We start from the raw sequence: 25,408 nt of genomic DNA, 5'->3' as shown, positions 1-25,408 counted from the left end.
AGAATTTGTTTAATAGAAGAAAAAAAACTACGATGCTCGTATAATTTTCTCGGGTGTGTGCGTTGTCATACAATTAAGACAGCATAATTCTATCCACGGCCCATGCCACAATTTTGTCGGAACTTGCCATTATCAGATTTGTAGTCACATTATTGATGTGCCGTGTGAACTTCCAAATTTTATCAATTATTGTTGACCTCACATTATTTTACAGTTTTTTGTTTAAATAACAAAAATGTGAATAGTTTGGTATTAGAATATTTTAATATCCCATTATACATTCTTACTGGATATGAGAAATAAAGGTAAGTGGGCTTTCCTAAGTTATTGGGCCAATTTATATTGGAAAGAATAGAAGTATAAAATTCTTGACCTTAGTTCATGTGATCAATTTTGCTTGAGTGATTTTATATGTTTTTTTTCCCCAATAATCACTGATCTGTTCTCCATTATCGAAGAATAAACCTTTATTAGGAATGCCATTTGTCTATGTTTACTACATTCAATTCTGTTCAAAATCTCTTATCCTCTCAAATCATTTTAGAAAAGCTACAATCTCCCTTACAGACTTGACAATTGTAAATTTGGTTATCATTTTTGTTCTTTAAAGGATTTGATTTTTTTTTTAACAATGTATACAACTTCTTAACGCACCAATTAGTGCTAAGTTCATTTCTAAATTGAGCTTGTGACTTCCGCAACCTCTTTCATCAATTTTAATCGATAATCATATTATGAACCTTTTATTGGGCTTCTTGCTGATTCAGTCTACCGAGTTCCTCTGATAGTAAATAGCTTAAGGAGTTAAAAAAAAACAAGCATTATTTGTTCGATGTTCCTTAAAGTTATATATAGTTCCTTCCTATTACTATTAGTATATATGATGTAGTCAGCAAAGATTGACTTATGACAATAGAATCTCCACTGATTTTCTGGTGGTCCTAGACAGTGTCCTACTGTATCAAAAGTCCGATTAGCCAAGTCTAGTACCGAACCGTATAGATAGAGAAATGTCATATATATGTGTTTGTTTCTTTGTGTTTCTTTTTTTCTCTGAAGTTCATTGATTGGTCGATTTTGTTAACAATTTCCTTTTGACCAACCAGCTTCGTGGGAAACTCTCTAGCTGTATTCACACACATAAGACACACACACCTAACAAAATTATTGACACAGTGGGTTTGATGTAACGCTTAAAATCATTCAACCACCTCTTTCTGATCCTCTCTCTATGCAATATAATGAATGATATATGACTATCTATTAGACTCATATGATGCTTTGAGTCTTTACGTTGAAGCTTTTATAAATGGAACAAAAATAAACCTTTTAACAGGTTAACACGTGTGTGTTGCCAAAGCTAATTAATCTTTTAGCAATTGTGTACAATAAAAATGTGACCAGTGAAATTAGGTAGCCTGTGAGACAGTGATAGTATGGCTTTACTCATTTTATCGCTTCTCTTGGTCCGATTTCTTCAAATCTTCTTTGTAATGATCACAGGTATCTTTTTCAGTAGGCTTACATCTTTTAATTCCTTTACGTTTTTTGTTTGCGTTTGTAGCAATGAGTAGACGGACATGTAGGGTCTACCACACGCCCTTTAGTTCAACTTATCTAAACAATCCTTCAAAATAAAATAAATATTAGAGAATGAATCTTTCATTTCTGTTTTTCCTTTTCTTTAAATGTTTGTAAAATTCTATACATTTATTAATATATGTCATGTGATGTGACTTATATGTGTGTGTTTTTTTATGGATTTGTTTTGTATGAATTTGTTTAATCCATAAAAACATAATGCAAAACCTTAACACACATGTATGAGAGTTCTAAGTTCAAATCCCTTTTAATAAAAGGGAAGTACACAACTTAAGTTTTGTAGACTTTATAAAAAATATAAATGGTTACAAATGCATACTAATAGGTTATATATAAGATATACATTAACCATATACTCTTCATAAGATAACTCTTTATATATAGATAATAAATAATAAATCCATAAATCATGGAGTATATAGATAATAAATAATAAATCCATAAATCATGGAGCAAATATATCATGAAGATCACAACATAGTTATTTCAAATGATCTTCTTTTTAATAAAATAAAAGTACATAACATAGTTTATATTATTTATATTATAATATAAAATAAAGAGAAATACACAATATAGTTTATATTATAGTGATTAAATTATATTATTTAATTTAAAATTATAATCGCGGAGTTATTTCAAATGATCACCTTTTTAATAAAAAGAAGTACACAATATAGTTTTTGTAGACTTTATATTTTTAATTAATTATAAATGATTACAAATAGGTTATAGATAGGTTATAGATTAATTCATATATTAATGGTTACACCTAAATATTGGGTGCAACCTTAATTGGAGATATTCCAAATTGATAATTGATATATTAATGGTAAGAAATAAAATCATGGATCTTTCATACTGTATTTTCAGAAGATTTTAGTCATATATCAAGTTGTTTCCAAAGATCTTTAAACACAATATTAGAAATTTACTTTCCACAAATCTTATTGATAAACCATAACGTTCAATAAAAATTAGGATCATGCTAGAGCACAGATTGAATTTTGTTTTTATATTATAATTTTAAGACTTACAAACTCAAGCACGAGTTAAATTTTTATATACTCTAGCACGGAAGCTGCTGGACACACTCTAGCACGGATTAATAATTTTATATACTCTAACACGGGTTAAAATTAACAATATAAGACTTACATAATATATTTACATTTCATGAATAATATTTACAATAAAAATTATTTGCATGAATTGCATCCAAATAATATTATATACAATTACATATATAATATTTTAAAAATAATAAAATGTATTTCAACCCGTGCTGTAGCACGGGTCCAAATCTAGTTATATTATTATTAGTCAATACTCGTTATAATTGTTTTTGAATGGCTTATCCTATATCCTATAAAATTTAGTAGTTAATTACATAGAGAAAAACACGTTTCTAAAGACAATTTAGATTTTTGGTAGCCGCACCAGAACAAGTACCCGGAGACATAAGATAAACGAATAACATAGGACTAATCCATTATATATTTACGTAGTTTACTAGTTTATGACAAAGATTATTGTATAATCTGCATCAGAGTATAGGACTTGTTTATATTACGTGTGTAAGTGGTTGAACGACTAAACTTGTCGGCTAATAATTGAAGCAACCCAACATAATATTTGGGATCATCCTGTTTCTTCCTCTTCTAAACTCTCAAAAGTAAGGCTGCTTGTTATGTCAAAATCAGCATAAACATAAACATCAGAATTTAATTATATATAGAATGTCATAGTAATTGCATATTTGATTAGTAGTTGCGAGAGCTTGCCCAAGCAATAATGAAAGGAGGTTTGGATAATGATGCTAACTCATTGCTTATTAATGTATAGAAATATAAAGATTTTTCAAACTTATTCTTAAATGAAATTAGTGGAGTGGAGTGACATTGGCCACCACCACAATTTTGCTTTTGATAAGACCAATTTGGCATATTTTCTTTTAATCAATGTAAAATGTACCTCCTCCATTCACCAAAACACAAAACTATTTTAGCATTTTCATTATTCGAAAGTGATTTACACCTCTTTATTCTCATGATTAAAAAGGTACATTGCAGCGCCAATAAATAGTATTTAAAATTACATTTTTGTTTTTGATTAAACAACCAAACTACTCTATACATTCTTTCTGCTACCTTAATCATTTAGTACTAATTTAAACATATCTTGGTTGGTCCATGAGGTGTGTTCATGCAACGTACATATACGATACGACGAATACTATAAACAATTTGAATTTGATGTACACTATAAATATTTTAATACATAATTTCATCAAAGAGTACAAATCTTATTCCTTTCTTCTAATTGGTATGTGTCACATACGCGCGCCCAAATACCCGTTGCCTTTTTCGTTATTTAATCATATTTTCATGAAAACGAATAAAAAATAATTGTAATTATATAAGTGGAAACAAAAATAAGAAGAATGAAGAAGAAGAAGAAGAGAATAAGAAAATAATAAATAGCATTTATGTAAATAGGAATATATTATTACTATTACTATGTAATATGACAAAACTGAGCTCCTTTTTTTCTTATAACTAAAACCTCTCTCTTTTCTTGCAACTTTTGCTCGGAATTCTATGCTTTGTTGATCCAATTTTTTTTTTCTTTTTCTCTCTGCAAAAGTAAAGAGAAGCTTTCTTATGTTAAGCTTCTTCAGATCTGACATCTGTTTCTACGAGTAACGGTTGACGGTTCTGTATCTTTTGTGCTTCCTCTGCGGTTTTTAAGCAGCCATTGTCACAAGCTCAGCTCTCTATCTCTCTCTCTCTCTGTGTTTCAAGATTCTAACTTTGGAGCTAGTAAGTGAATAAAGAGGAAAAATGCTGGAGATTGAAAGCCCTACAAGTCTCTGTTTTCGTTCAAACACTACTTGTAATACTCTGCTTCGCGAGCTTCAGGTGACCTTCTCTTCTTCTCTGTTTCTTGGTAATTTTTAGGGTTTTTTGGGTAATGATGCTTCAAGAACAAAGTCTGTGTTTTTTTTAATTAACTGGGTGACAAAAAATGGTAATTACTGATTAAAAAGTCTTCTCCTTTTCTTAGGGTTTATCTTTTAACCTATTCTTCTACAAGTATCTGTAAGATATCTGATTTTTGATGTTTGGAGGATTCGTGAATTGAAAATGGCTTTTAAAGTTTTGTTTTTTTTTGGTATGGAGCAGAAAATATGGGTTGATATTGGTGAGAGTGATGCTGAGAAAGACCGGATGCTAATGGAATTGGAGATGGAATGTCTCCAAATTTACAGAAGAAAAGTGGATGAGGCTGCAAATTCTAAGGCGAAGCTTCATCAATCTATTGTATCAATTGAAGCTGAGATAGCTTCTTTAATGGCTGCTCTTGGAGTCTTAAACATCCATTCACCGGTATATATAATAAGCTAGTCCTCTACTACTTAGAACTGAAAGCAAGTTTCCATCTTTTTGTTGTTGTTCGTTTTAAAAATGTTTAATTTTTTTGGTTGCAGATCAAAGCAGAGAAAGGTTCAAAATCATTGAAAGAAAAGCTTGCTGCTGTGACGCCTCTTGTTGAGGACTTGAGATTGCAAAAAGATGAAAGAATGAAGCAATTTGTGGATATAAAAGCGCAGATTGAGAAGATGAGTGGTGAAATCTCTGGATACAATGGCCAACTCAACAAAGCCATGCTTGGTTCTTTGACTCTTGATGAACAAGACTTGACTCTTAGGAAACTTAATGAGTATCAAACACATCTCCGCTCGCTCCAGAAGGAGAAGGTGAGCAAGTTTTTATCATGAAGAGATAAGAAGATGAACCAAGATTTTACTTTGTTAAGGGAAGCTACTTGGCTTACTCATTTGCTCTTGTTTTTATGCAGTCGGATCGTCTGAACAAGGTTTTGGATTATGTGAATGAGGTGCACAGTCTATGTGGTGTTCTTGGAGTAGATTTTGGTCAAACTGTTAGCGAGGTTCATCCGAGCTTGCATAGGACTGACCATGAGCAGTCTACAAACATTAGTGATGATACATTGGATGGCCTACAACACATGATTCAGAAGCTGAAAACGGAAAGAAGAGTCCGCTTTCAAAAGGTAGATTAGCATCTCTGCAACGCTGTTCTTCTGTATGAAATTGATAGTCATTTTGATGGTTTAGCGTTTTGACATTTCGTTTTGCAGTTAAAGGATGTAATGGGATCACTTTTCGAGCTATGGGATCTAATGGACACACCTCAGGAAGAGAGAGTAAAATTTGAAAGAGTCAGTTTTGTTGTAAGATCATATGAATCTGATATCACTGAGCCAAATATCCTTTCTACTGAAACAATTGAACAGGTTACAAAATATCTTGTTTCTTTTACCTATTTCGATTACCACTAATCTTATCCAGGATCTCTGAGTTCTTGTTTTACCTTCTACATTAGGTGACTGCAGAAGTAGACTGTTTCAATAAGCTGAAATCTAGCAGAATGAAGGAGCTTGTGATGAAAAGAAGGACTGAGTTAGAGAATCTTTGTAGATTGACTCACATTGAGCCTGATACAAGCACATCGCTTGAGAAGTCAACTGCTTTGATTGATTCTGGTAATCACATTGATTCCTCTCAGAAATATGAGTAGCAGATTTTCTTGCTGAAATCTGTTTGTATTCAAGAAAGATTACCTCATGTTTGTTCAGGATTAGTGGACCCTTCAGAGCTTCTTGCAAATATTGAGGTGCATATAAACAAAATCAAAGAAGAGGCACATAGCCGGAAAGAAATAATTGATAGGATTGATCGCTGGCTATCTGCCTGTGAAGAGGAAAACTGGCTAGAAGAATACAATCAGGTAAATTTGCCTTGTAAAGTTGGGAAATGGGTTTGTTTGAAGGATGTAACTGAGAAATTCCTTCCTTGGTTTCAGGATGAAACCCGGTATAGTGCTGGAAGAGATGGACACGTAAATCTCAAGCACGCAGAACGAGCCCGGATCACAGTAAACAAGATCCCATGTATGTTCTTGTATCTTTCCACTAAAAAAATTCTTATGAGATCTTTAGCTTATTGTTCCATTGCTTAACTGTTTCAACAGCAATGGTTGACAATCTCATCAAGAAAACGCTTTTGTGGGAGGATGAAACACAGAAATCATTTCTATATGATGGTGTAAGTTATAGTAACTTTAGAGTAAACTAAACACACTGTAAAGCCACAAGGTCTCTCCTTTGATTCTGCTTACTGGTTTCCTCCAGGTTCGGTTGGTATCTATACTTGAAGATTATAAACTGACAAGGAAACAACAGGAAGAGGAAAAGAAACGATACCGGGTTTGTCAAAATGCTCTCTTTATATATAATCCTGAAGATAGGTAATATTGCTTGCTTTTGTAAAACAATTTTCTTCATTGCCTCTGCAGGATCAAAAGAAGATGCAGGATCTTTTATTAAAGCGGAGGGAATCCATTTATGGATCAAGACCGAGTCCAAGAAGAATCAACAGTGTAAAAAAGGATGCATTGGTGCCTCCTACGCCTCGCAGAAACTCAGCTGGAGCAACAAATACCGACATTATGACCCCAAGATCTTACTCGAGCCATCGCCAAAACGGATATTTCAAGGAAGTAAGGAGACTCTCACCAGCGCCGTTGAACTTTGTGGCCATACCAAAGGAAGATTCTGCCTCTACATACAATTCGGTTTACGGCTCTGAACCAGATTCACCGTTATATAACTAAGTCGTTTCATATGCACCGGTTAAGGGTAGTTCGAGCACATGAACTTGATATGGGAGTAGGAAGTTGGGAAATAGATGAATGTAATCAAAGGAGTTACTGTAGAGAAATTAGTGGTCGTATGTGTGTGACTTTGAGTTGACTTGTGAGTTGTGAGACTGAGTTTAGGAGTAGAAAATGGATGTTATGTTCTTAAAGTAGTAGCTTCAAAAATTTCTTTAATGTCTTGTTTTGACGTCTTGTTCAATTTGTGTGGATTTGCAGATGTGTGTGTATATATATATACAGATTAAGGATGGCATTTTTTGAGGTTTCAAGTTCCATTCACCTCATCATGTACAATAATTATAGGGTTAGGTGACATTGCATCGAAGGTAATACAAAAGTGAATCTATATTTAAATCCATCTTAAAATATAAAACATCTAGAAAAAAAAAAATAGAAGATAATTGATCAATGTTAGTATTGGATTTAAGAAGTATAGTATTATCTCTGAATATGTTAGTTATGTTTATCTTAGTTTAGGTAATTTAGGTTGATTTCAAATGTAAATGGTACAATTGTTGTATGAGAGTCAAATAATAAATCTTCAAGAAAACAGATTAACCAATAGAGTAAATTTAGTCTCTCTCAGTTTTTATTGATCAGACAATAGGTGTAGACTTCTTTATACAAAAAATCATAACTTGTTAAACAAGTTAATTACATATTTGATTTTAGGAAATATACGTATTTAACAAAGGGAATATACACAAACATTAACTTACTTTTCAAGTCTATCTCTTAATCCTCGATATCTCGTAACAAACTTGGTTTTCATATCGGTTATTTCAGTTTGGTTTGAGAGAATAAAGTTTAAGCAATTCATCTCCCTGTACTTCTTTCTCCTGGGTTCTGGACTCTTCGACATGGCCGTACGTATCCTGTTTCCTCTGCTTCGTAATCCAGAGTTGTTGTAAATTCAATTGCTTTTTGTTAACTGGTATAGTTGTTAGTAGAAATTGTTAGAGGTTCGATTAGGTTAGGGTGTGTAACGTTTTGGTGTTTGTTTATGACTTGTTTGATGGCAAACTCTTAATTGTTTTCCAGATGCTTGGAGGACTTGCTTTATGTGGCGCCACTGCCACAATATATTACCACTGGGGCCATGAAATCAAAGGGTTTAGTGGTCTCATCCCAATCAATTCTTTTGGATATTTTTGAAACACTTTTTTTTTTTTTTTTAATTTACCAATCAATCAATCCATGAATGTTTTCTTTTGCAATGGTGCAGGAAAGTTGAACATTTTAACAGTATTACCCGTGTGATCGACTTTAAATGGTTAGGTACGGTAAAGGTTCAAAAGCAATGGAACCAGCTATTAATTTTTCATTCTATTTTTGGTTTCCGGATTACAAATGGAACCAGCTATTACTTATAATTCCTTCTTTTTTTTTGGTTTTCAGATGATTTGGTTAAAGAAAAAACCACGAATCTCCTTGTTTTGGTATCCGGAAGAGTTGTTTCTGCAACACCTTTTATATGCAAATTTAATGGTCCTTTGGGTTTGGGTGTTGTTTTTGAGGATAAGGTTTTTTTTTCTTTTTTTCTTTAATTTTATAAATTAAGTTGGTATCATGTAGTGTTTTAAATTCTCTAGTCTGGTGGTGTGGGTCATAACAACACATATTCTGTCTTCAGGCCGAAGTGAATCATGAGATCAAGTTGCAAGATGATGGCGTGATAAACAAGTCTATAAGTGTACTGTTACAACGAAAGGAGGCTCCTTGGTATCTAGTAAGATATATATTTATTTGCCCCCACAACTAGAGCCTGCCTTTTTAATTTGTTGTCTCTCTCTGTCTCACACAATTAGGAAGACAGTTTGGGGGGTCGGGTGAAAGTAGTGGATGCTCGACATGCTGTAAGATTTGATAAAACTGTACAACCGTTTGTAGTGAAGCCACTACGTCTAGGTGAATTCTTCAACAGTCTTATTTCACCTGAAAAAGGCTCTAAGGTTCTTTTTGTTCCTTCATTGTTTTTCTCTTTCTCTGTTTGTTCCCTAGAACACCTTTTTCCTTGTGTGTGTTCAAACCAACAATGTGATGTTTTTCTTTAGGTGATCTGTGGGCACGCTCTTAATGTTGGTACCTCCTTGACTTTTGTTGGTGAGGTAAAAAAGGAAGTTCACATGTTCTTCTTCTTTATTTAGGAAGTATGGATTACAGAAGTGGCCCATTTAGCGATTTAGTTACATTTCCCTCTCTGTTGTAGGCTGTTAGAGACAAAGCTGGTAATCTCATGATTCAAAAATCCGAGGAACAGCGTTTAATGGTCTTCAGTGAAGAGGGATCCTTTGATAAAATGGTTGCAAACATGAAGTCAGATTCAGAGTAAGGACAGACTCATGTTTCTATTATATACATTACTTTAGGAGGTGAAATAGATGAATCATATTTTTGTCGAAATACAATGGTTGGGTTATTTTTTTCTGTAGGTTTTATATTTTCTACTCGAAGATCTTTGGAACTATTGCTGTGGCTATAGTGGTCATGTATGGTGTGGATTTTGTGAGAAAGGTTGTGTTACCATACGTGCGGAAGAAGAGAGCAGAGAATGCTGAATCCGATAGCGAAGATGATTTATAGGCCTCTCTCTCTCTCTCTCTGGCTAATAAAAAGTCTCAGGGAGAAGAATCAGACAACTATAATTGATTTCGCAAGACACTTCTAATCTATGTTCAGGCAAATCTTAACGTGTATTAAGATCTAATCATGTCTACAATTATTCGTTCTGAAATTATTCAGGTAATGAGCTCTCTCAAAGAAAGTTCTTACTAGGCTTGCCTAGTTTCGCCTACTCTTTAGTCAACTAGTTAAATTTTCGTAGGATGGATAATGCTACCTCAATTTTTTTTTTTTTAAGCAAGTTATGGATTTTGATTGATATATAACTTTTTAAGTATATGATTTTACGATTATAAATAAAAAAACTAATAGCATATAATTTGTTATTAACATTACTAGAGACGGTCGTCACTTGAAGATCTTCTCTAGATAATATGTGGATGTGCTCTGGGTCTATAATTCTGTTCTAGTGGGTTGCTGGGTTTAGAGATGTTTCCCTCATAATATTAACTTCCACATGGTCTACAAAAGCGCAAACTGCATGATACTTACTCCAATCATGGTCTTCTCCAAGACCTTGGATTTCAACACTTAGAAGATGGTTCTTTTCGGGATTAAAGTAGAAAACATAAAAAGGTTTGAATGCAGTTTCCTTGACCAAAACAATGTCACCTGAAGCAGTCACCCCAACAACAGAAAGATCGTAGTCAACCTGATCAATAACTTTATTGTCATCCTTCAAAGTGTAGGCAAATTTCGACCATTCCTGTTTCTCGAGATCCTCTAGAACCCACATACATAATTCTAGGGGAAATCCACCATCCCCAGCACACTTCCACTTAATCACACCTAATTTACCCTTATAGTTTATCAATGTACACAAACCATATTGGCAGCATATATCTAGAAACTTAAACTTCTCAAACCTAACATCAAAACAACCTATAAGATGTGATCGAGTATCACAGTCGTACACTGTGAAATACAAAATGCCATTGATGCATACCCCTCCATTCTGATCATCCTCGTTATAGGGACAATAGATCTTCCTCCATCTCTCTTTTTCAGTTCCTAATGTCAGGATATAATGAGCCATCTTATTTTTAACTGTATTGTTCATGGACAATACCTTGAATTGCCCCCCCAATTGGATCAAACCCTATAAGGCCACCACTATGGTCTCTGGACGTGATGGGACCTCTTTGGACCAAGGAACGACGATGGCCAGTTCCTAATCTCAAACGATGTAAGATCTCAAACTGTCCCGTTATAGGGTTACATATGACACCCGCTCCATCCTCATCCTTACATGAGAGCTGCAAACATGGGAAATAGAGCAAACCAGAGGCATATCTACACATAGCGAGGCTATTGTCTAAGGAGCACTTGATATGAGAATCGGCAGCTACTACAAGAGACAAAGTCTTCCCATAATGATCCTGAGGCTGAGGCGCCGAGAAGAAGCTCCACTCACGGTGTTGCCGGATCCCAATTAAGAGACGTGGACGACCCGAGGACCTGGTCAAGAATAATTTGGTGAAATATGGCTTGTGAAGCATGGATCCCCATAGCTTCGACACGCAGTGAAACCTCCCGATTGACTTTATAGGCAATTTGGAGAGTATCTCAAGAATGACATCATTAGGGATGGAATCTGAGTTTTCTTCTCTATTCATGATCGTTGTGGTGGTACCTCTATCGAATTCGGACGGAGAAATCACAAATCGCAGAGACTCTAGATTTATTATATAAGGAAATTTTCAGGGTCTGAACTAACCTAAAGCCCAAGAAACATGGGCTTTAACCACTTAAGTATTCTCAATTGTGTCGTCTTTTTTATATACCTCTGGTATAATAATCTATTTCATTTAAGTTGGAGTTGTGATACTAAATTGTGCATTACACATCTGCCTTTAAAAATGGAATTTTCTTAGGAGCATGCCGTGGAAGAGGAGGGGTACATGTGAAAAAGGGATAAGAGTGTTTTAGCATAACCAGTAGCAAGTATGATAGGTCAAGTCGACATTTATGTTAAAAAGTTCTAAAGCATATAAAAAACATTTGCTAGTAGATCCTGAAGAAAGATTCTCGATGAAAAGAATGGTAGATAAACTTGTAACCTTTGAAATTTGAATCCCCGAACAACTTATTAACTAATATTTGATGTGTGATTGAAAAATTGGTAAGAAGTCCACAATCTCATATCTTTCCTCAAGAATTTCCCTTGTCCAGATCCAGTTTCAAACTATTTGCTTGATTCCATCTAGCATAAGAGACCGTAACAGACTGATAAAGCTCACACAATCCCTGTCACACAGACCTGTCACATATTTTTTCTTTCCTCTCTCTCTCTCTCTCACATGCAAAAATAGCTGAGATAACTTCTTGAATAAAAACTTAATTTATTAAGAACCTTTTTTGATAACTTCATGTTTACAGAGAGAGAATACAACTACTAATAGCAAATAGAGAGATTTTTCTCTTGACTTGAGGAGCAAGGGAAGCAATCAAGTTTGGAAACCTATATATTATAATCTAAACGACACAAAGCATCAAATTTGTTACTGTTGTCAAACGATCCAATGTTGCTATATATTATCAAATACTAGAACCAAAGCCGAGACTTACCGTCTTATCATCGTCTCAACGGTTTGAGGAGGCATACGAGCTATTCCATTACTTTTTCAACGTTAACAACGTAGAGCCAGACGTCGGTTGCTTTAGTTCCGTCGTCTATGCTCTTATCAATCAAGGTCGTATGGACGAGGGTTTTCGATTTAACCGCCGCAAAATCACCAATAGCAATGTTTGTCCAGGTTCCGATACTTTGATGAACGCATTGATTGATGCCGGAAGAATCGACGAAGCTTACAGTCTCTTCTTCGGCGGGACTACGTACCCTGTCTTTATTCGAGGGTTTTTTGGCTCATGGGAACATCGACAAGGCAAGTAAAATCTTCAAAGATCTGAAGCAGGGCCATGAGACTTATCCGTATTATGGGGCTGAGTATATTGAGATGTCGCAAGTGGCATACATGAACATGGAGCATTTTTTTAAGCAAGGGAAAGACGAGGAAGCCATGCAATGGTACCGTTCTACAATATCCAAATACTGTTTGAAGCAAGGCAAGGATGATGAGCAAGGCACGGTAGATAATAGGATACCCAAAAATTGGGAAAACCGTGCGGACACTGTTAACTCAGTCTTGAAAGTTTTGCTCAAGTACGGTAAGAAGACGGAAGCTTGGTCGCTCTTCGACAAGCTGTGTGGTAATAGCGACATAGAAAGAAAAGAAGTAGAAAAGTAGACGGATCAAGAGACTCGTTGTATAATGATCCAAGAATGTTTCGAAATGGGAGAGATTAACAAAGCCGTGGAGATTGCCCGGACAAAGGAAGCTTGGGATGGGAATGCTGACTGTTACACGACCCTAGTCACGAGATTTGTGAGACAGGGGATGATGTCTGAGGCAGATGTGATGTTCAACGAAATGTTCTCCTCCGTTCACTTTCCTATGTATCGTTATTTAGGGATCCATCGAGTGATGGTAGATGGGTTTGTTAAAGCAGGAAGATTTGATGATGCTCACCGATTTGTTAACAAGATTGCCGATATTTCTCTGAATCACGTTTCAAGACGCGTTGACTTCTCATTATCTACTGGGCATGGTTTCTTTATCTAAGATATACTCCCTCCGTTTCAAAATATAGGATGTTTTAAGCAAAGCACGCAGATTAAGAAGTCTTTACTTTTATCAAGTTCAACCAATCAGAAATAATACTGCATAATATAAAATACTAAACTAATCTAAAAGTTGCATTGAAATTTGAAAGCATCCTATATTATGAAACAAAAACTTCTCCAAAATATCCTATATTTTGAAACGGAGGAAGTATTTATTTATCCACTGCGTTGGGAAACAGAGTTGTACTTTAATAATTTTTCCATTAATCAAAATTGTAGAACTAAATAATTGTTACATTTTATTACTACCAGCATCATTGCATGTCATCGTGCCTCTCTCTTGGTTTTGACTTTCTGGGAGTACTGTTCTGCAATGCATGAACAGATTAATCCACATGTCTGCATGTGTTTTGTAATAGAACGTATGCTTGACAACTTAACAAATTAAAAAGCCACATACACTCATATATAAGAAACACTAAAAGGTCATTCACAGCAAAAATATATAAAATTACCTTGAATTAGAGATTGATGTTTGTTAGTTAAAAAACACTTCAATATAACAATTCTTTAGTTTTATTTAGTACTCAGAAAACAATTTTTCGAAACTTTTGTATGTAGTCAAGAAAAGTTTATATACTCCCTCCGTTTTAAAATATAGGATGTTTTAGAGAAATTTTTTGTTTCATAATATAGGATGTTTCCAAGTTTCTATACAAATTTTAGATTAGTTTAATATTTTATTTTATGCAGTATTGTTTCTGATTGGTTGAACTTGTTAAAAATAAAGATTTTTTAATATGCGTGCTTTAGTTAAAACATCCAATATTTTGAAACGAAGGGAGTATAATAAATCAAGAGGTGTAAGACAGATGTATGAAATGTAAATGTGTAAAAATTAATAGATGTAAAACTTAGAGGTACAACAAAGAGGTGTAACACATAGAGGTGTGAAATAAAAAAATGTAAAAATTAATGGATGTGATTTTTGAAACCAAGAGGTACAACAAAGAGATGCAAAAATTAAGAGGTGTGATTTTTTAAAGATGGGGTGCAACGAAAAAATACCATTAATAAACCGTTGGATTAAAAGTGAAACTAATCTCATAGGTTAGATTAAAAATTGACACAAAAAAGTGGGTTTGCTATTATATATACTAGGAAAGCGACCCGTGCGTTGCCGCACGGGGAGGTGAAATCCTAAATTGAAATTTAACACTTGTAATTCATCTTAAATTCTTTCTTTTCTCAATCAATTTGATCATTTTCACTTCTTGCTATTACTTTCTGCTGATTAAAAAGCCAAAGGTTCATTTCAATGTTATTATATTTTATGTTGTCACACACAAAAGTGAGCCTTTTTTAGAGTTTGATTTACTATGAACATTACTTTTAACCATATATAAAATTTTACTTATGTTTGTCTCCGACCATATGATGCTATATATTGGTATCCTTTCTTAATTCGCTATTAGAAATTGTATTTGTTGTTGATCATTATCAATCAAAATACATATGAGGCTGCTTCTCTCTTGGTTTATTTACTATATCGAGAAAATACTAAATACCACTTGTCGAAGGAAGGTCGAAGATTGAGATCAGAGTAGATGGCTGGATTGAGTTTCGTTTCCCCTTCACTTTGATACGCGGTTTCTCTTTCCATAGATTACTGATTCACAAATCACAATCAATATTCCGATGTTGTAAGCAAGTGGAATTTGTATACAAATGATTTACTATGAACATTACTTTTAACCATATATAAAATTTCACTTATGCTTGTGGATGTTTTTTTCTCTCACTTTTAGATATTTACAAAGCCGAGTTTTATATGACGGACCAATCAAACCTAATTGGTTAGTATAGAGTAACTCACATTATTCAGCTACAACTTTTAGAGATATATATTTGGCTATAATGCTTTCCACAGTTACATGCATATTGGTCTCACGTTTTCCCTCAAAAGACCCCCTTCTTTCCTCCCTTTTAATGGGTTAATCTTGATTGCCTTATTTCCTACTAACACATTTGATACATGGATTTGTAATATTTGCTTCAAATCACATATTCCTCTTTGGAAAAGAAAAAAAATCCAAGACGTAACAGACTAAGAATGCATATAGACAAAAACTTGTACACTCATCAGCTATTCAATCAAAGTAATTCAATTAAACTAAAAAAGTCAGAAAATTAATAAAATATAGAACATAGGATTTTATGTTGGTCTCTCCCAATCCATCCCATTCCACCGTGTCGACTGCTCACCATCCAGGCTGCATCCCCCTCTATTTGATTTCCCACTTATGTCTATGAATCGATACCATCATGTTCTTCAATAAACGACAGCGAAAACAAAGTCGATGTGGTGAAACAGGTGATAATAATATCTCACCTTTTGATGTTCTCTTCTTTAGGCTAAACACTAATTTTATAAATTTCTTGCATTTTCTTTTTTTTGGCAGATTCCAGATCACTCTAAAAGTGACTGTTATACATTATGTGTTTAAAAAGTTGTATATACAGATTAGAAAGTCATCAAAGACTAAATAAGTTACCTTTAGTAGATCTTTTCTTTCTAACTTGACTTGTCATTTGGTCGTGCTTACGCTGTATAGAATTTGATTTTGTGTTGTCACAAGCTCTCTATTTCCATGCTCATTTGTAATATTTCAATATATTATCAAAATGTTTGATACCCAGAAAGTATAAGAAATTATAATTCAACTAAAATTTTTAAAAACTTTATTTACAAAAAATGCAAACTAACCTGGATCATGAACATCTAATGGAAAAAAAATTAACATTTATACCATGTTTGTTAGAAAAAATAGGTTAAAATAAGAACATATATAAAATTATAATTATACCATGTTTGTTAAAAAAATTTGGCTTATCCGTAGCTCCAGCATCACTGCATATCATCATGCCTCTCGTATCTTGGTATTGGTTTTTCCAAAAAGTCAAAAAATAAAATATGCACATTGAGAATCAAAAACATTAGCCATGCAAAAAATATGGCACACGTACTTAATAACATTAGCCATGCAAAAACATAAAAACCGGAAAGGCTAAAAATTTTGAAGAGACTTAAAGTTAACAAAAATAAGATTAATGTATGAACTTAATAGTGTCGACTAACAGTAATAATAATATAACCGAGAAACACTACAGGTCATTCGCAGCAAAAATATTAAATTACCTTGAATTAGAGATTGATGCTTGAAAGTTAAAAAAATACTTCAATAATACAATTTTTTAGTACTCAGAATTTTTTTTTTCGAAACTTGTTTATGTAGTCAAGAAAAGTTTATATATAATAAACAAAGAGGTGTAAGACATAGAGGTGTGAAATGTAAAGGTGTAAAAATTAATAGATGTGAAACATGGAGGTACAACAAAGAGGTGTAACACATAGAGGTGTGAAATTAAAAGGTGTAAAAATTAATGGATGTGATTTTTGAAACCAGGAGGTACAATTAAGAGATGCAAAGACTAAGGATGTGTGATTTAAAAGGTGTAAAATTTAATGGATGTGATTTTTGAAACTAGGAGGTATAACAAAGAGATGCAAAGACTAAAAGGTGTGATTTAAAAGGTGTAAAAATTAATGGATGTGATTGTTGAAACCAGGAGGTACAACAAAGAGATGCAAAGACTAAGATGTGTGATTTAAAAGGTGTAAAATTAATGGATGTGATTTTTGAAACCAGGAGGTACAGCAAAGAGATGCAAAGACTAAGAGGTAGTGTGATTTAAAAGATGTAAAAATTAATGGATGTAATTTTTGAAACCAGGAAGTATAACAAAGAGATGCAAAGACTAAGAATGTTATTCGCTATTATATAATATATATAGATTGTTTTCTACCAAATGAACATAACAACTTTGTTGACTTTGATGGTGTCATTATAACTTTTAGTAACAAATCTCGCGAATTATTACAGTGTTTGTGTTATTTCCTTTAACTAATTCTCTTTTCATTACGAGAAGAGAACTATTTCTTTTCATTACAAAAATTAGATATGTAACGCTTTCAATTAATAAATCTTTTGTCATTTTTTTTTACAGCCTTTTGGCGTCATGTTCTGATTGGTTAAACAGTGGTGATCATAAATAATACGTCAGCTAGTTGTCTTGTCAAACTAAACAAGCCCACCGACGTAAAAAGAAAAATCATAAAGACATGTTAGTGAAGCTAGTTCAGTAATTAAGGACATGTCTAAATCAAACACATTAAACACAACCAATCCATTAAAAATAGATTAAGGAGGAGAAACACAAAAGGGGTTGAAAATGAAATGGAACTAAATTATACTCCATTACTAGTAGGACAATGTCAATTAATGATTACAATACTAGTTGATGATTAGTGATATAACTTTTTATTATTGTTAACCCAAGTTTTAAAATGATAACGAGTAACACCAATCCCTTGGCAGAAGTCTCTTATCTCTTCTCTAATCGCTCTCTTATCCTTCAACGTCCATCCTATCTTCGCCGCAAAATCTTTCATCGCTTCCCTTTGCTCCGCCGTGAACTTCGACTTACTCCGCCGCTGCACCGTAATCTTCTCTTCCGTCGAAGTCTCCTCCGTGTCCTCCTCCTCCTCATCAACATCCTGTTTTCTCTGCTCAGCCGTTTTCCATTTCAGCCTCGCGAGCTGCTTCACGCGCCTCAAGCTCATGAAAGGGAAGCGCGTGTGGCTGATTTGAGCAGAAGATATGACTTCGACTCGACGGTGGTAGCTGCGGTGGCAACCACAGGCGGCGCATAGATCGCCGGTGACTGATTGGGAGTACTCACGGCAGCCATCGATGGCGTAAGAGCCGAGCTTTGCGGCGTGGTTGCGCATGCATTCTCGGTAGACACAAGAACTCTGCATCTTCTTTGCTCTCTTCCTAATTGATTAGAAGAGAGAGAGAGAGAGAGAGAGAGACTTTTGATTTTATTTTTCAGAGTAATGAGTTTAGGGTTAGTTTTGGTTTTGAGTTTAAGATATGATATGATGTTGTTTGTGTCAGTAAGAGTTGGGAGTTACAAAAGAAATTATTGGTTGCTTAAAGATTTTGTACTTACATATGCTTATTAGTTGTCATAATAAATGTGAAACACTTTTTGAACTGTTTCACTGGCTTTGCTTTATTCACACACCCATAATTTCAATACTCCCTCTGTCTCACAAAGATTGATGTTTTGACATTTTCACACATTTTAAGAAAAATTTTAGTTTTTATTTGTAAATTAATTTGTAATTACTTTTTGGTAGAGAGAGAAAAAATAAACCAATAGCAATTCAAAAATTTAAATATTTTCAATGATTACTTCTTAAAATCTACAAAACATCAATCTTTGTGGGACAAGAAAATATTCCAAAACATCAATCTTTGTGAGACAGAGGGATTATTGATTTTCGTATCCTCACATCATAAAAGTTGTCATCTACCCATAATTTACTTCTTAGAATCCATTGGTTTAAGTAGGTATTAGTAAGAATAAGAAGAAAAACAAAAATTAAATCACTTTTTGGTATTGCTTTATGGTACTAAAGTAATTATAAGAGTATAGAGATAATTAAGGAAAAAAAATTTAAACTAATATAAGCAAGAAAAGAAATAAGAATAATAAATAACATAAGTTTGGTTTGTACTTTGTATGAGAGATTGAGAGGTCACATGAAAAGCTGAAATATTTATGTTTTTTGAAGGGAATATATAAACTAAAAAGCATTCCATTAATAAAAATAAATGAGTTTTAAGTAAACTTACTAACAGTCAGTTAACTGGTTAAGTAGCAAAAATCAAAAGGTATCAACGAATCTGATGTTATTTCAAAAAAGAAGTCTGAAACGCCTTTTTTTGTAAGATGTTTCGCAAAAGAAAAAAGCGATTGCGAGACCCACGAGTTGTGACGACTATTCATTGTCTACTTTTTGGTTTGTATAATTTACTATTTAGCAAACGAATCGGTTTTGCGTTATAATAACACCCAATACTAGTGTAAAGGAATTAATATTTACTAATTTCCATTGTGTACAACAAACAAGTCGTAAAAACTGACTTGCTCAAAACTAGGACCGAGATAAATAATCGAACCGAACCAAACTAACCAAAGTTCCAAGGCTGCTACTCAAACCACACACATTAGTCTACTAACACTATAAACTTGACTACTTCAGTCAAACAAAATCATGCAAACACATAGTGAACCAACCCTAATCTACTTAATTATTATGTAAAATGTCAATACAATAAAACTGAAAAAACTGGAAGATGATAATTTAGCAAATGACATCAAATATTTCTTGTTTATTTCGGTCAAAAACTGAGATTTCTTAAATTTAGCTTATTCTTATCTAATTAGTTCTAAACCAGCAAATCAGTTGACATTATAAGAAAATTCGAAGAAAGTTATAAAGCGCGAAATATAAAACAACAAATTTAAAAGACCAAAATAGGACGGAGATGAAGCTGTGGAATCGCGGCGCCGTTGTTATCAAAGACGGACCAAGCCTTTTCGCGGCGGACGATATTCTCACAGCAGCAGTCGTGAAAGCTACGAGCCACGACGAGCTCTCAATTGACACGGAGAGCGCTCAATTCATCTACCGTCATGTCCTCGCTAGCCCGTCGAGCCTCAAGCCTCTAATAAGCATAATCTCGTCTCGCGTGTCACGCACGCGAAGCTGGGCGGTTGCGTTAAAAGGCTTAATGCTAATGCACGGCTTCTTCCTCTGTAAGACCACCGTCGCAGAATCGATCGGACGGTTACCATTCGATCTTTCGAGTTTCGGACAAGGTAGTTCGCGGATTATGAGCAAAACCGGTGGGTTTAGTCTCTTCGTACGCGCTTATTTCGCGTTTCTTGATCGAAGATCGATTCTGTTCCACGATGGGAGTCGTCATCGGTACGATGAGGAATCTTCGGTTATGATTCGGCTCGTGATCATACGTAAGATGCAAGTAATCGTGGATTCGTTGATTAGGATTAAACCTATTGGTGAGAACATGAACATACCTTTGATCGATGAAGCAATGGAGAATGTGGTTAGTGAGATTCTCGAGATTTATGGTTGGATTTGTCGTCGGATCGCTGAAGTTTTACCTAACGTGCATTCCAAGATTAGGAAAACAGAGGCGGATTTGGCGTTGAAGATCGTTACTAAATCAATGGTTCAAAGTAAAGAGCTTGTCAAGTATTTTGAGTTTTGTAGAGATTTGGGAGTCTCTAATGCTCAAAAGGTTCCTGATTTCGTAACGATTCCTGAAGCGGACGTGTTACATCTCGATGAACTTGTACGGTCACAGGTGAAAGAAGAAGCGACGGAGACAGATTCGTGTGAGGAAGATGCAGAGATCGTTGAAGAAGAAGAAGAAGGAGAGACGAAATTGACTCTTTATGATTTGATAACACTTGATCAGAATGATGAGGAAGCACCTGTTTCTCCTCCTCCTCCTCCTCCTCCCAGAGTTGTTGATATTCCTGACTTAATTAGCTTTTAATTATGTTTATGGTCTGTATTAATTTGGATTGTTGTTTTATTATTGTTCGTTTCAATTTAGCGCTACATTTTCATTACTAGTTTGGGACAAATCTTAAGAGTTCGTAAACACAACTCAGTCTTATCTCTTGATACATTCAGACATCAAATCTTAAAATATGTGTGTTTTCAACTAACGTATACAAGTAAGCAAGTACAAATAGCGGTAAATCTGGAAAATAGAAAAAAACATTTAATTAAAAGAATGTCTGTTACAAGTCAGTAAAATGCTTTAGAAAAAGATAACAAAAAGTACAAAAATAAATAAATTTCCTCGAAGATTTTTTCTCAGACACCTTCTTCCTCAGAAACACAACAAAGACAAAGACAAACAAAACAAAAACAAAGCAATGTATGATGATGATGATATAAAAAAGTGGTTAAGAAAAAACAGAGAACTCTGCTTTTCCAAACCCTACAACAACGAAGATGGTTTACCTGAAAACACAGTTTCGAACTCAGATTGCAGACAGGATTTTTTTAGAAAGGTCACAAGATTTTCAGATTTGTTGAATATATACAACCATCCACTGAGAGATTCCATCCCCGAAAGAGAATCGAAAAAGCCGTCGGGAAAACACACTCACGTCTCTTCTTCTTCTTTTACTAATCAAAAGATACTAAATCATCTGATTGTGACGAACTTGTTAGTTCCATGTCTTGCCCAATGGCTCTTAAGATCAATCGGATTACCAAAGTTAAACCCATCAGAAGCGAGTTTCTCAAGAACCTTTTTAAACGCACCTTGACTCATCTTCCTTCCCGAGATCCTCGCTCCACGGCGTTTAGTACTCATAGGTAACGGATGCATCGAGATGTTCGTGGTGCAACACGCTGATTGCCAACCGCCACATCCCCAACGGTAGCATTGCTGAGGAGCTCCAGTGCAAGTGCAGACCGGGACAGGAAGACCAGAAATGTCCATACTCACTCCGTTTATCACCATGTCGACACTCTTCTTAGCAGGTTTCACCCGTGAAACATTATTATTAGTATTGTTGTTGTTGTTGTTGTTGTTGTTGTTGCTGTTCTCGTCCTTTGGTTTCCTTGGCTTCTTAGCCTTTGTTGTCGTCCCCGAGCCAGCTTTTGAATTAGTCTTTCTCTTCTTATTCGTCTGATTAACAACCTCATCTTCCAACTTAACAACCGGATTCTCCTCGGTTTGATGATGATGATGATGATGCAGATTCATCTGCATCGACGGAGCAGAGGAAGTCTCGGGAAGGACATTACCGTAATTAGGAGAGGTAGTTACAGGCAACATGTTGAAGAACTTGTCCTTCTGTTGGTTAATCCAATTGTAGCTCATGTGGATTGGAGGAGGCTCTTGGTGGTGATACGACCCGTTAGGTCCGATCATTAGATTCGGATCACGCCCGGGTAAAAACGGTTTAGTGTTCCGATCAATGGTTGACATTAGCTGCAAACCGAGATTACCTTTAAAGGTAGCAGCCGCTGGTTCATAGTAACCCCAATTACGAAACCCATCATCATCCATTTCAAAGATCTACAATAATAATTATAAAAACACGTCATTACGATTCAGATCCAAAATTCAGACAGAACCAAGACTAAGAAACTTAAATAAAAACCAATCAAATCAAACTCATGAGTTCTGTCTAAATGCACATGTCTGAATTAAAACCCTTGAAAAAACATTTCTTTATAACCAGATTCCAGAGCAACAATGTATAAGAAATTGAAAAAAAAAGATCAGATCTTGGAGATACCCAGAAACTAAAATCAAGGTGGATAAACATGAAATCCAGAAATCATTTCGTATTCCCTTCGAAAAACACACATGCAAATTCATAGATCTGGTAAATCTAGAGCTAGATCTAATGAAACAGGACATGGATATCTAAGATTTGGAGATAAAAGCAGGGTACAGTACAAAGAACAAAAAGGAACAAATGTAAAATGGAAATTGGAGAGAAGAAAGAGAGGGAAAGAGAGAGAGGGAGAGGAGGGAGAGAGATGATGTTTATAGTTTGAGATGGGAAATGGATTAGGAGAGAGAAAACTTACATGAGAAGAGGGTTGGGGTTAAACAAAACGGGGGCTCTTTAAGGGAATTTTTTTGCCCTTCTGGAGAGAGAGGAGAGAGAAAACCTCTGAGAGAGATTGGGGAAAGAGAAGATATGTGTTATGTATGTATGAGAGAGGAGAGAGACAAGAAAGAGAGAGATAGATTATATAAAGAGACGAGAGAAGATAAGAAAAGAAAGACAACAAAGAAAAAAGAAAGGGCTTTTTATTTTCGTCCGAAGAGAGGAAGAGAACCCTAAAATTGTAGTAATTCTCTAAAAAATAATTATAATAAAATAAAATAAATTAATAATATCCCAAAAGGCTTTTTTTTTTTTTTGCCTTACGACTTATATTTTGTTTTTGGCCAGTGTTGGAGGATACATCGTATAAAAAGAACATTTTAAGAAAGCCATTTTGGAAGAAGACAAAACCAAAAGCCCACTCTTTTTTAGTCTTTAACACATCTTTTCAAAACCAAATTTGTTAAAGTTGAAAGAGATTTGGTGACAAGAAAGAAGATGATGTAGAAGCAAGCAATTAGAAACTTGACAAAATTATAATCTTTTTATTGGTTATTTTTCTTTTCATTTAACTGAAACAAGATTAATATAAAAGTTTATGCAACATGTTTAGCCAATACAACATATCATCAGCACACTTAACTGTCAGATGCAGTATACAAAGATTAAACAAATAAAAAGCACTTACAAATCCAGTTGACCAGTGGTGGTGGTGTAAAAGAACTTCGAACATCAATGGAAATGTATAATTTAAAAATTGATTGTTTCCAATGGTGAGAGAATGCTCCAAGTCTCTCATATTTTTATACATTATGCATTGTGGCCATAGTCAGAGATTGTCCCTCACATCATTTCTCCACTTATCTAAACAAATATAACCAGAAAACATTCATTCTCATTGATCTATTCATACTTACCAAAAAAGATTCAAACAAAAAAACCAATCATCATTAGCACCTTAAATTTTATCCTAAACAAGTGTATCTAAAACTTTTAAGCATCACGAAAATCTTGGCTGCTCAACTCAATCCTCTTGTCGATAGGGCTGGTCATCATCAACTTAGGACTCTTCCTCTTGTTGAACTTGTCAGATCCATTGCTTCTCTCTACAGAACATTGCCTCAACAGCATACGGTTTTCTTTATCCAAGTCCCTGTTTTGCTCCATCACAAGTTCAACTTCTTGCTCTGCTTTAGCAAGATTCAAGATGAGACATTCTTTCTCCTTTTCAATTCTCTTCACCATTGAAACCAAAGACACAACCTTTTGCGTCGAAGGCTTCAACTCATCCCATTTCCTCAACAAAGCTTGACAACACTTGTCTTCAACGTTCGCCTCCAAGAAGCTACGCCCCGACGATACACTCTCGTCTTCTCTGCTAACCAACGAATACAAAACCGAATAAGCCAAACTGTCGTCTTCTTCGGATTCGACCCTGTTCTTGATTTCGTCAGACATTTTTAAAACTTGCTCCTTCAGTTCAAGAACCCTAGACTCTGCTTCTCTAGCTCTCTGGTCCGTCTCGTTCCCGAAATCCATCAGCGACTCACGATCTTGATCGTAAAGAAAGCATTCTCTTTTCAGCTTCTTACACTGAACCGCTAAATCCTCGCACTCACCAGCCAATCTCTGTTTCTCCTCGATGACTCTCTTCAACGCTTGCGCGTTCATACTCGCTTCTGATCTAACGAGATCGATTACTCTATCTTTCTCTTTCAATCTCCCGACCAGTGTAAGATACTGCTCATGGAAACGAAGTTTAGATTCTTCAGCCGTGTAAAGCTTCTTCTTGAGAGCGTCTGTGGAGATCGGAAGCCCTAAAGAGTAGTCGATTGTCTCTTTGATGTAGTCATCGATTTCTCCTGAGAGATCCATTTTTTCCCACCAAACTTCAGAGATTCAACAGGAGATTCACTACACAGAGTGTGAGAATTCGTTCGCAGAAGAGTCAATTTTGAAACCCTAGGGTTTCTAAAATTTAAGAGGAGAGGATTCGAATTTTGAAAAATTGAAAATCAGAGTCTGTAATTATTGATTGCTCGATGAGTGTTCTTCTTTATAGTTGGGCCGATTTATCATAGTTAGGCCCATGGAAGTAATTGACCGCTTACGTTACATCCTTTGCCTTTGTGTGTCAGTATGTGTCAGTAGTGTATTTATTTTCCTTTATGAACCAAAATACGAAATCTAACTTTGGATCTTTCAATTGGATCTAAAATCAAGTACA

The 25,408-nt window shown here is 34.7% G+C and overlaps 5 protein-coding genes and 2 pseudogenes across 7 annotated transcripts; 3 read left to right on the top strand and 4 right to left on the bottom strand.

The window, feature by feature from the left end:
* The first annotated feature begins 4,047 nt into the window (after positions 1 to 4,047).
* On the top strand, positions 4,048 to 7,615 carry LOC104755771 (65-kDa microtubule-associated protein 7). The gene is made up of 11 exons (XM_010478234.3): positions 4,048 to 4,523; positions 4,788 to 4,991; positions 5,093 to 5,362; positions 5,464 to 5,679; positions 5,767 to 5,922; positions 6,012 to 6,171; positions 6,265 to 6,416; positions 6,492 to 6,579; positions 6,660 to 6,733; positions 6,820 to 6,894; positions 6,984 to 7,615. The coding sequence occupies exons 1-11, from the start codon at positions 4,446 to 4,448 to the stop codon at positions 7,299 to 7,301; spliced, it is 1,791 nt and encodes a 596-aa protein (XP_010476536.2). The 5' UTR covers positions 4,048 to 4,445; the 3' UTR covers positions 7,302 to 7,615.
* LOC104755772 (E3 ubiquitin-protein ligase SP1-like) lies at positions 7,563 to 10,110 on the top strand. The gene is made up of 10 exons (XM_019238861.2): positions 7,563 to 7,672; positions 8,133 to 8,212; positions 8,388 to 8,458; positions 8,572 to 8,624; positions 8,745 to 8,869; positions 8,980 to 9,075; positions 9,155 to 9,298; positions 9,401 to 9,454; positions 9,556 to 9,674; positions 9,779 to 10,110. Exons 2-10 carry the CDS (start codon positions 8,207 to 8,209, stop codon positions 9,927 to 9,929), a joined length of 819 nt encoding a protein of 272 aa, XP_019094406.2. The 5' UTR covers positions 7,563 to 7,672; positions 8,133 to 8,206; the 3' UTR covers positions 9,930 to 10,110.
* A 264-nt stretch (positions 10,111 to 10,374) lies between these two features.
* On the bottom strand, positions 10,375 to 11,584 carry LOC104759231 (putative F-box protein At5g42430 pseudogene; annotated as a pseudogene).
* Positions 11,585 to 17,826: 6,242 nt separating this feature from the next.
* LOC104755770 (zinc-finger homeodomain protein 14) lies at positions 17,827 to 18,729 on the bottom strand. Its single transcript, XM_010478233.3, has one exon. It carries the CDS (start codon positions 18,473 to 18,475, stop codon positions 17,960 to 17,962), a length of 516 nt encoding a protein of 171 aa, XP_010476535.1. The 5' UTR covers positions 18,476 to 18,729; the 3' UTR covers positions 17,827 to 17,959.
* Positions 18,730 to 19,980: 1,251 nt separating this feature from the next.
* On the top strand, positions 19,981 to 21,168 carry LOC104755769 (putative clathrin assembly protein At1g14686 pseudogene; annotated as a pseudogene). The gene has a single exon (XR_015587418.1). The product of XR_015587418.1 is annotated as a putative clathrin assembly protein At1g14686 pseudogene (transcript).
* A 135-nt stretch (positions 21,169 to 21,303) lies between these two features.
* On the bottom strand, positions 21,304 to 23,392 carry LOC104755768 (protein BASIC PENTACYSTEINE2). 2 transcript variants are annotated; one of them, XM_010478231.2, is made up of 2 exons: positions 23,159 to 23,392; positions 21,304 to 22,637 (listed from the first exon to the last, which is right to left on the bottom strand). In XM_010478231.2, exon 2 carries the CDS (start codon positions 22,626 to 22,628, stop codon positions 21,756 to 21,758), a length of 873 nt encoding a protein of 290 aa, XP_010476533.1. In that variant the 5' UTR covers positions 22,629 to 22,637; positions 23,159 to 23,392; the 3' UTR covers positions 21,304 to 21,755. The 2 variants fall into 2 exon arrangements, with proteins under 2 accessions (XP_010476533.1, XP_010476532.1); XM_010478230.3 differs by having other exon boundaries at positions 22,861 to 23,166.
* A 525-nt stretch (positions 23,393 to 23,917) lies between these two features.
* On the bottom strand, positions 23,918 to 25,192 carry LOC104755767 (uncharacterized). Its single transcript, XM_010478228.3, has one exon. It carries the CDS (start codon positions 25,054 to 25,056, stop codon positions 24,175 to 24,177), a length of 882 nt encoding a protein of 293 aa, XP_010476530.2. The 5' UTR covers positions 25,057 to 25,192; the 3' UTR covers positions 23,918 to 24,174.
* Between the last annotated feature and the right edge of the window lie 216 nt (positions 25,193 to 25,408).

The sequence above is a fragment of the Camelina sativa genome, chromosome 17 (genome assembly GCF_030686135.1).
Source record: "Camelina sativa cultivar CO46 ecotype springtype chromosome 17, ASM3068613v1".
Lineage (NCBI taxonomy): Eukaryota > Viridiplantae > Streptophyta > Magnoliopsida > Brassicales > Brassicaceae > Camelina > Camelina sativa.
Note: the sequence above shows the minus strand (reverse complement) of the source record. Positions and strands in the feature narration are given on the sequence as shown.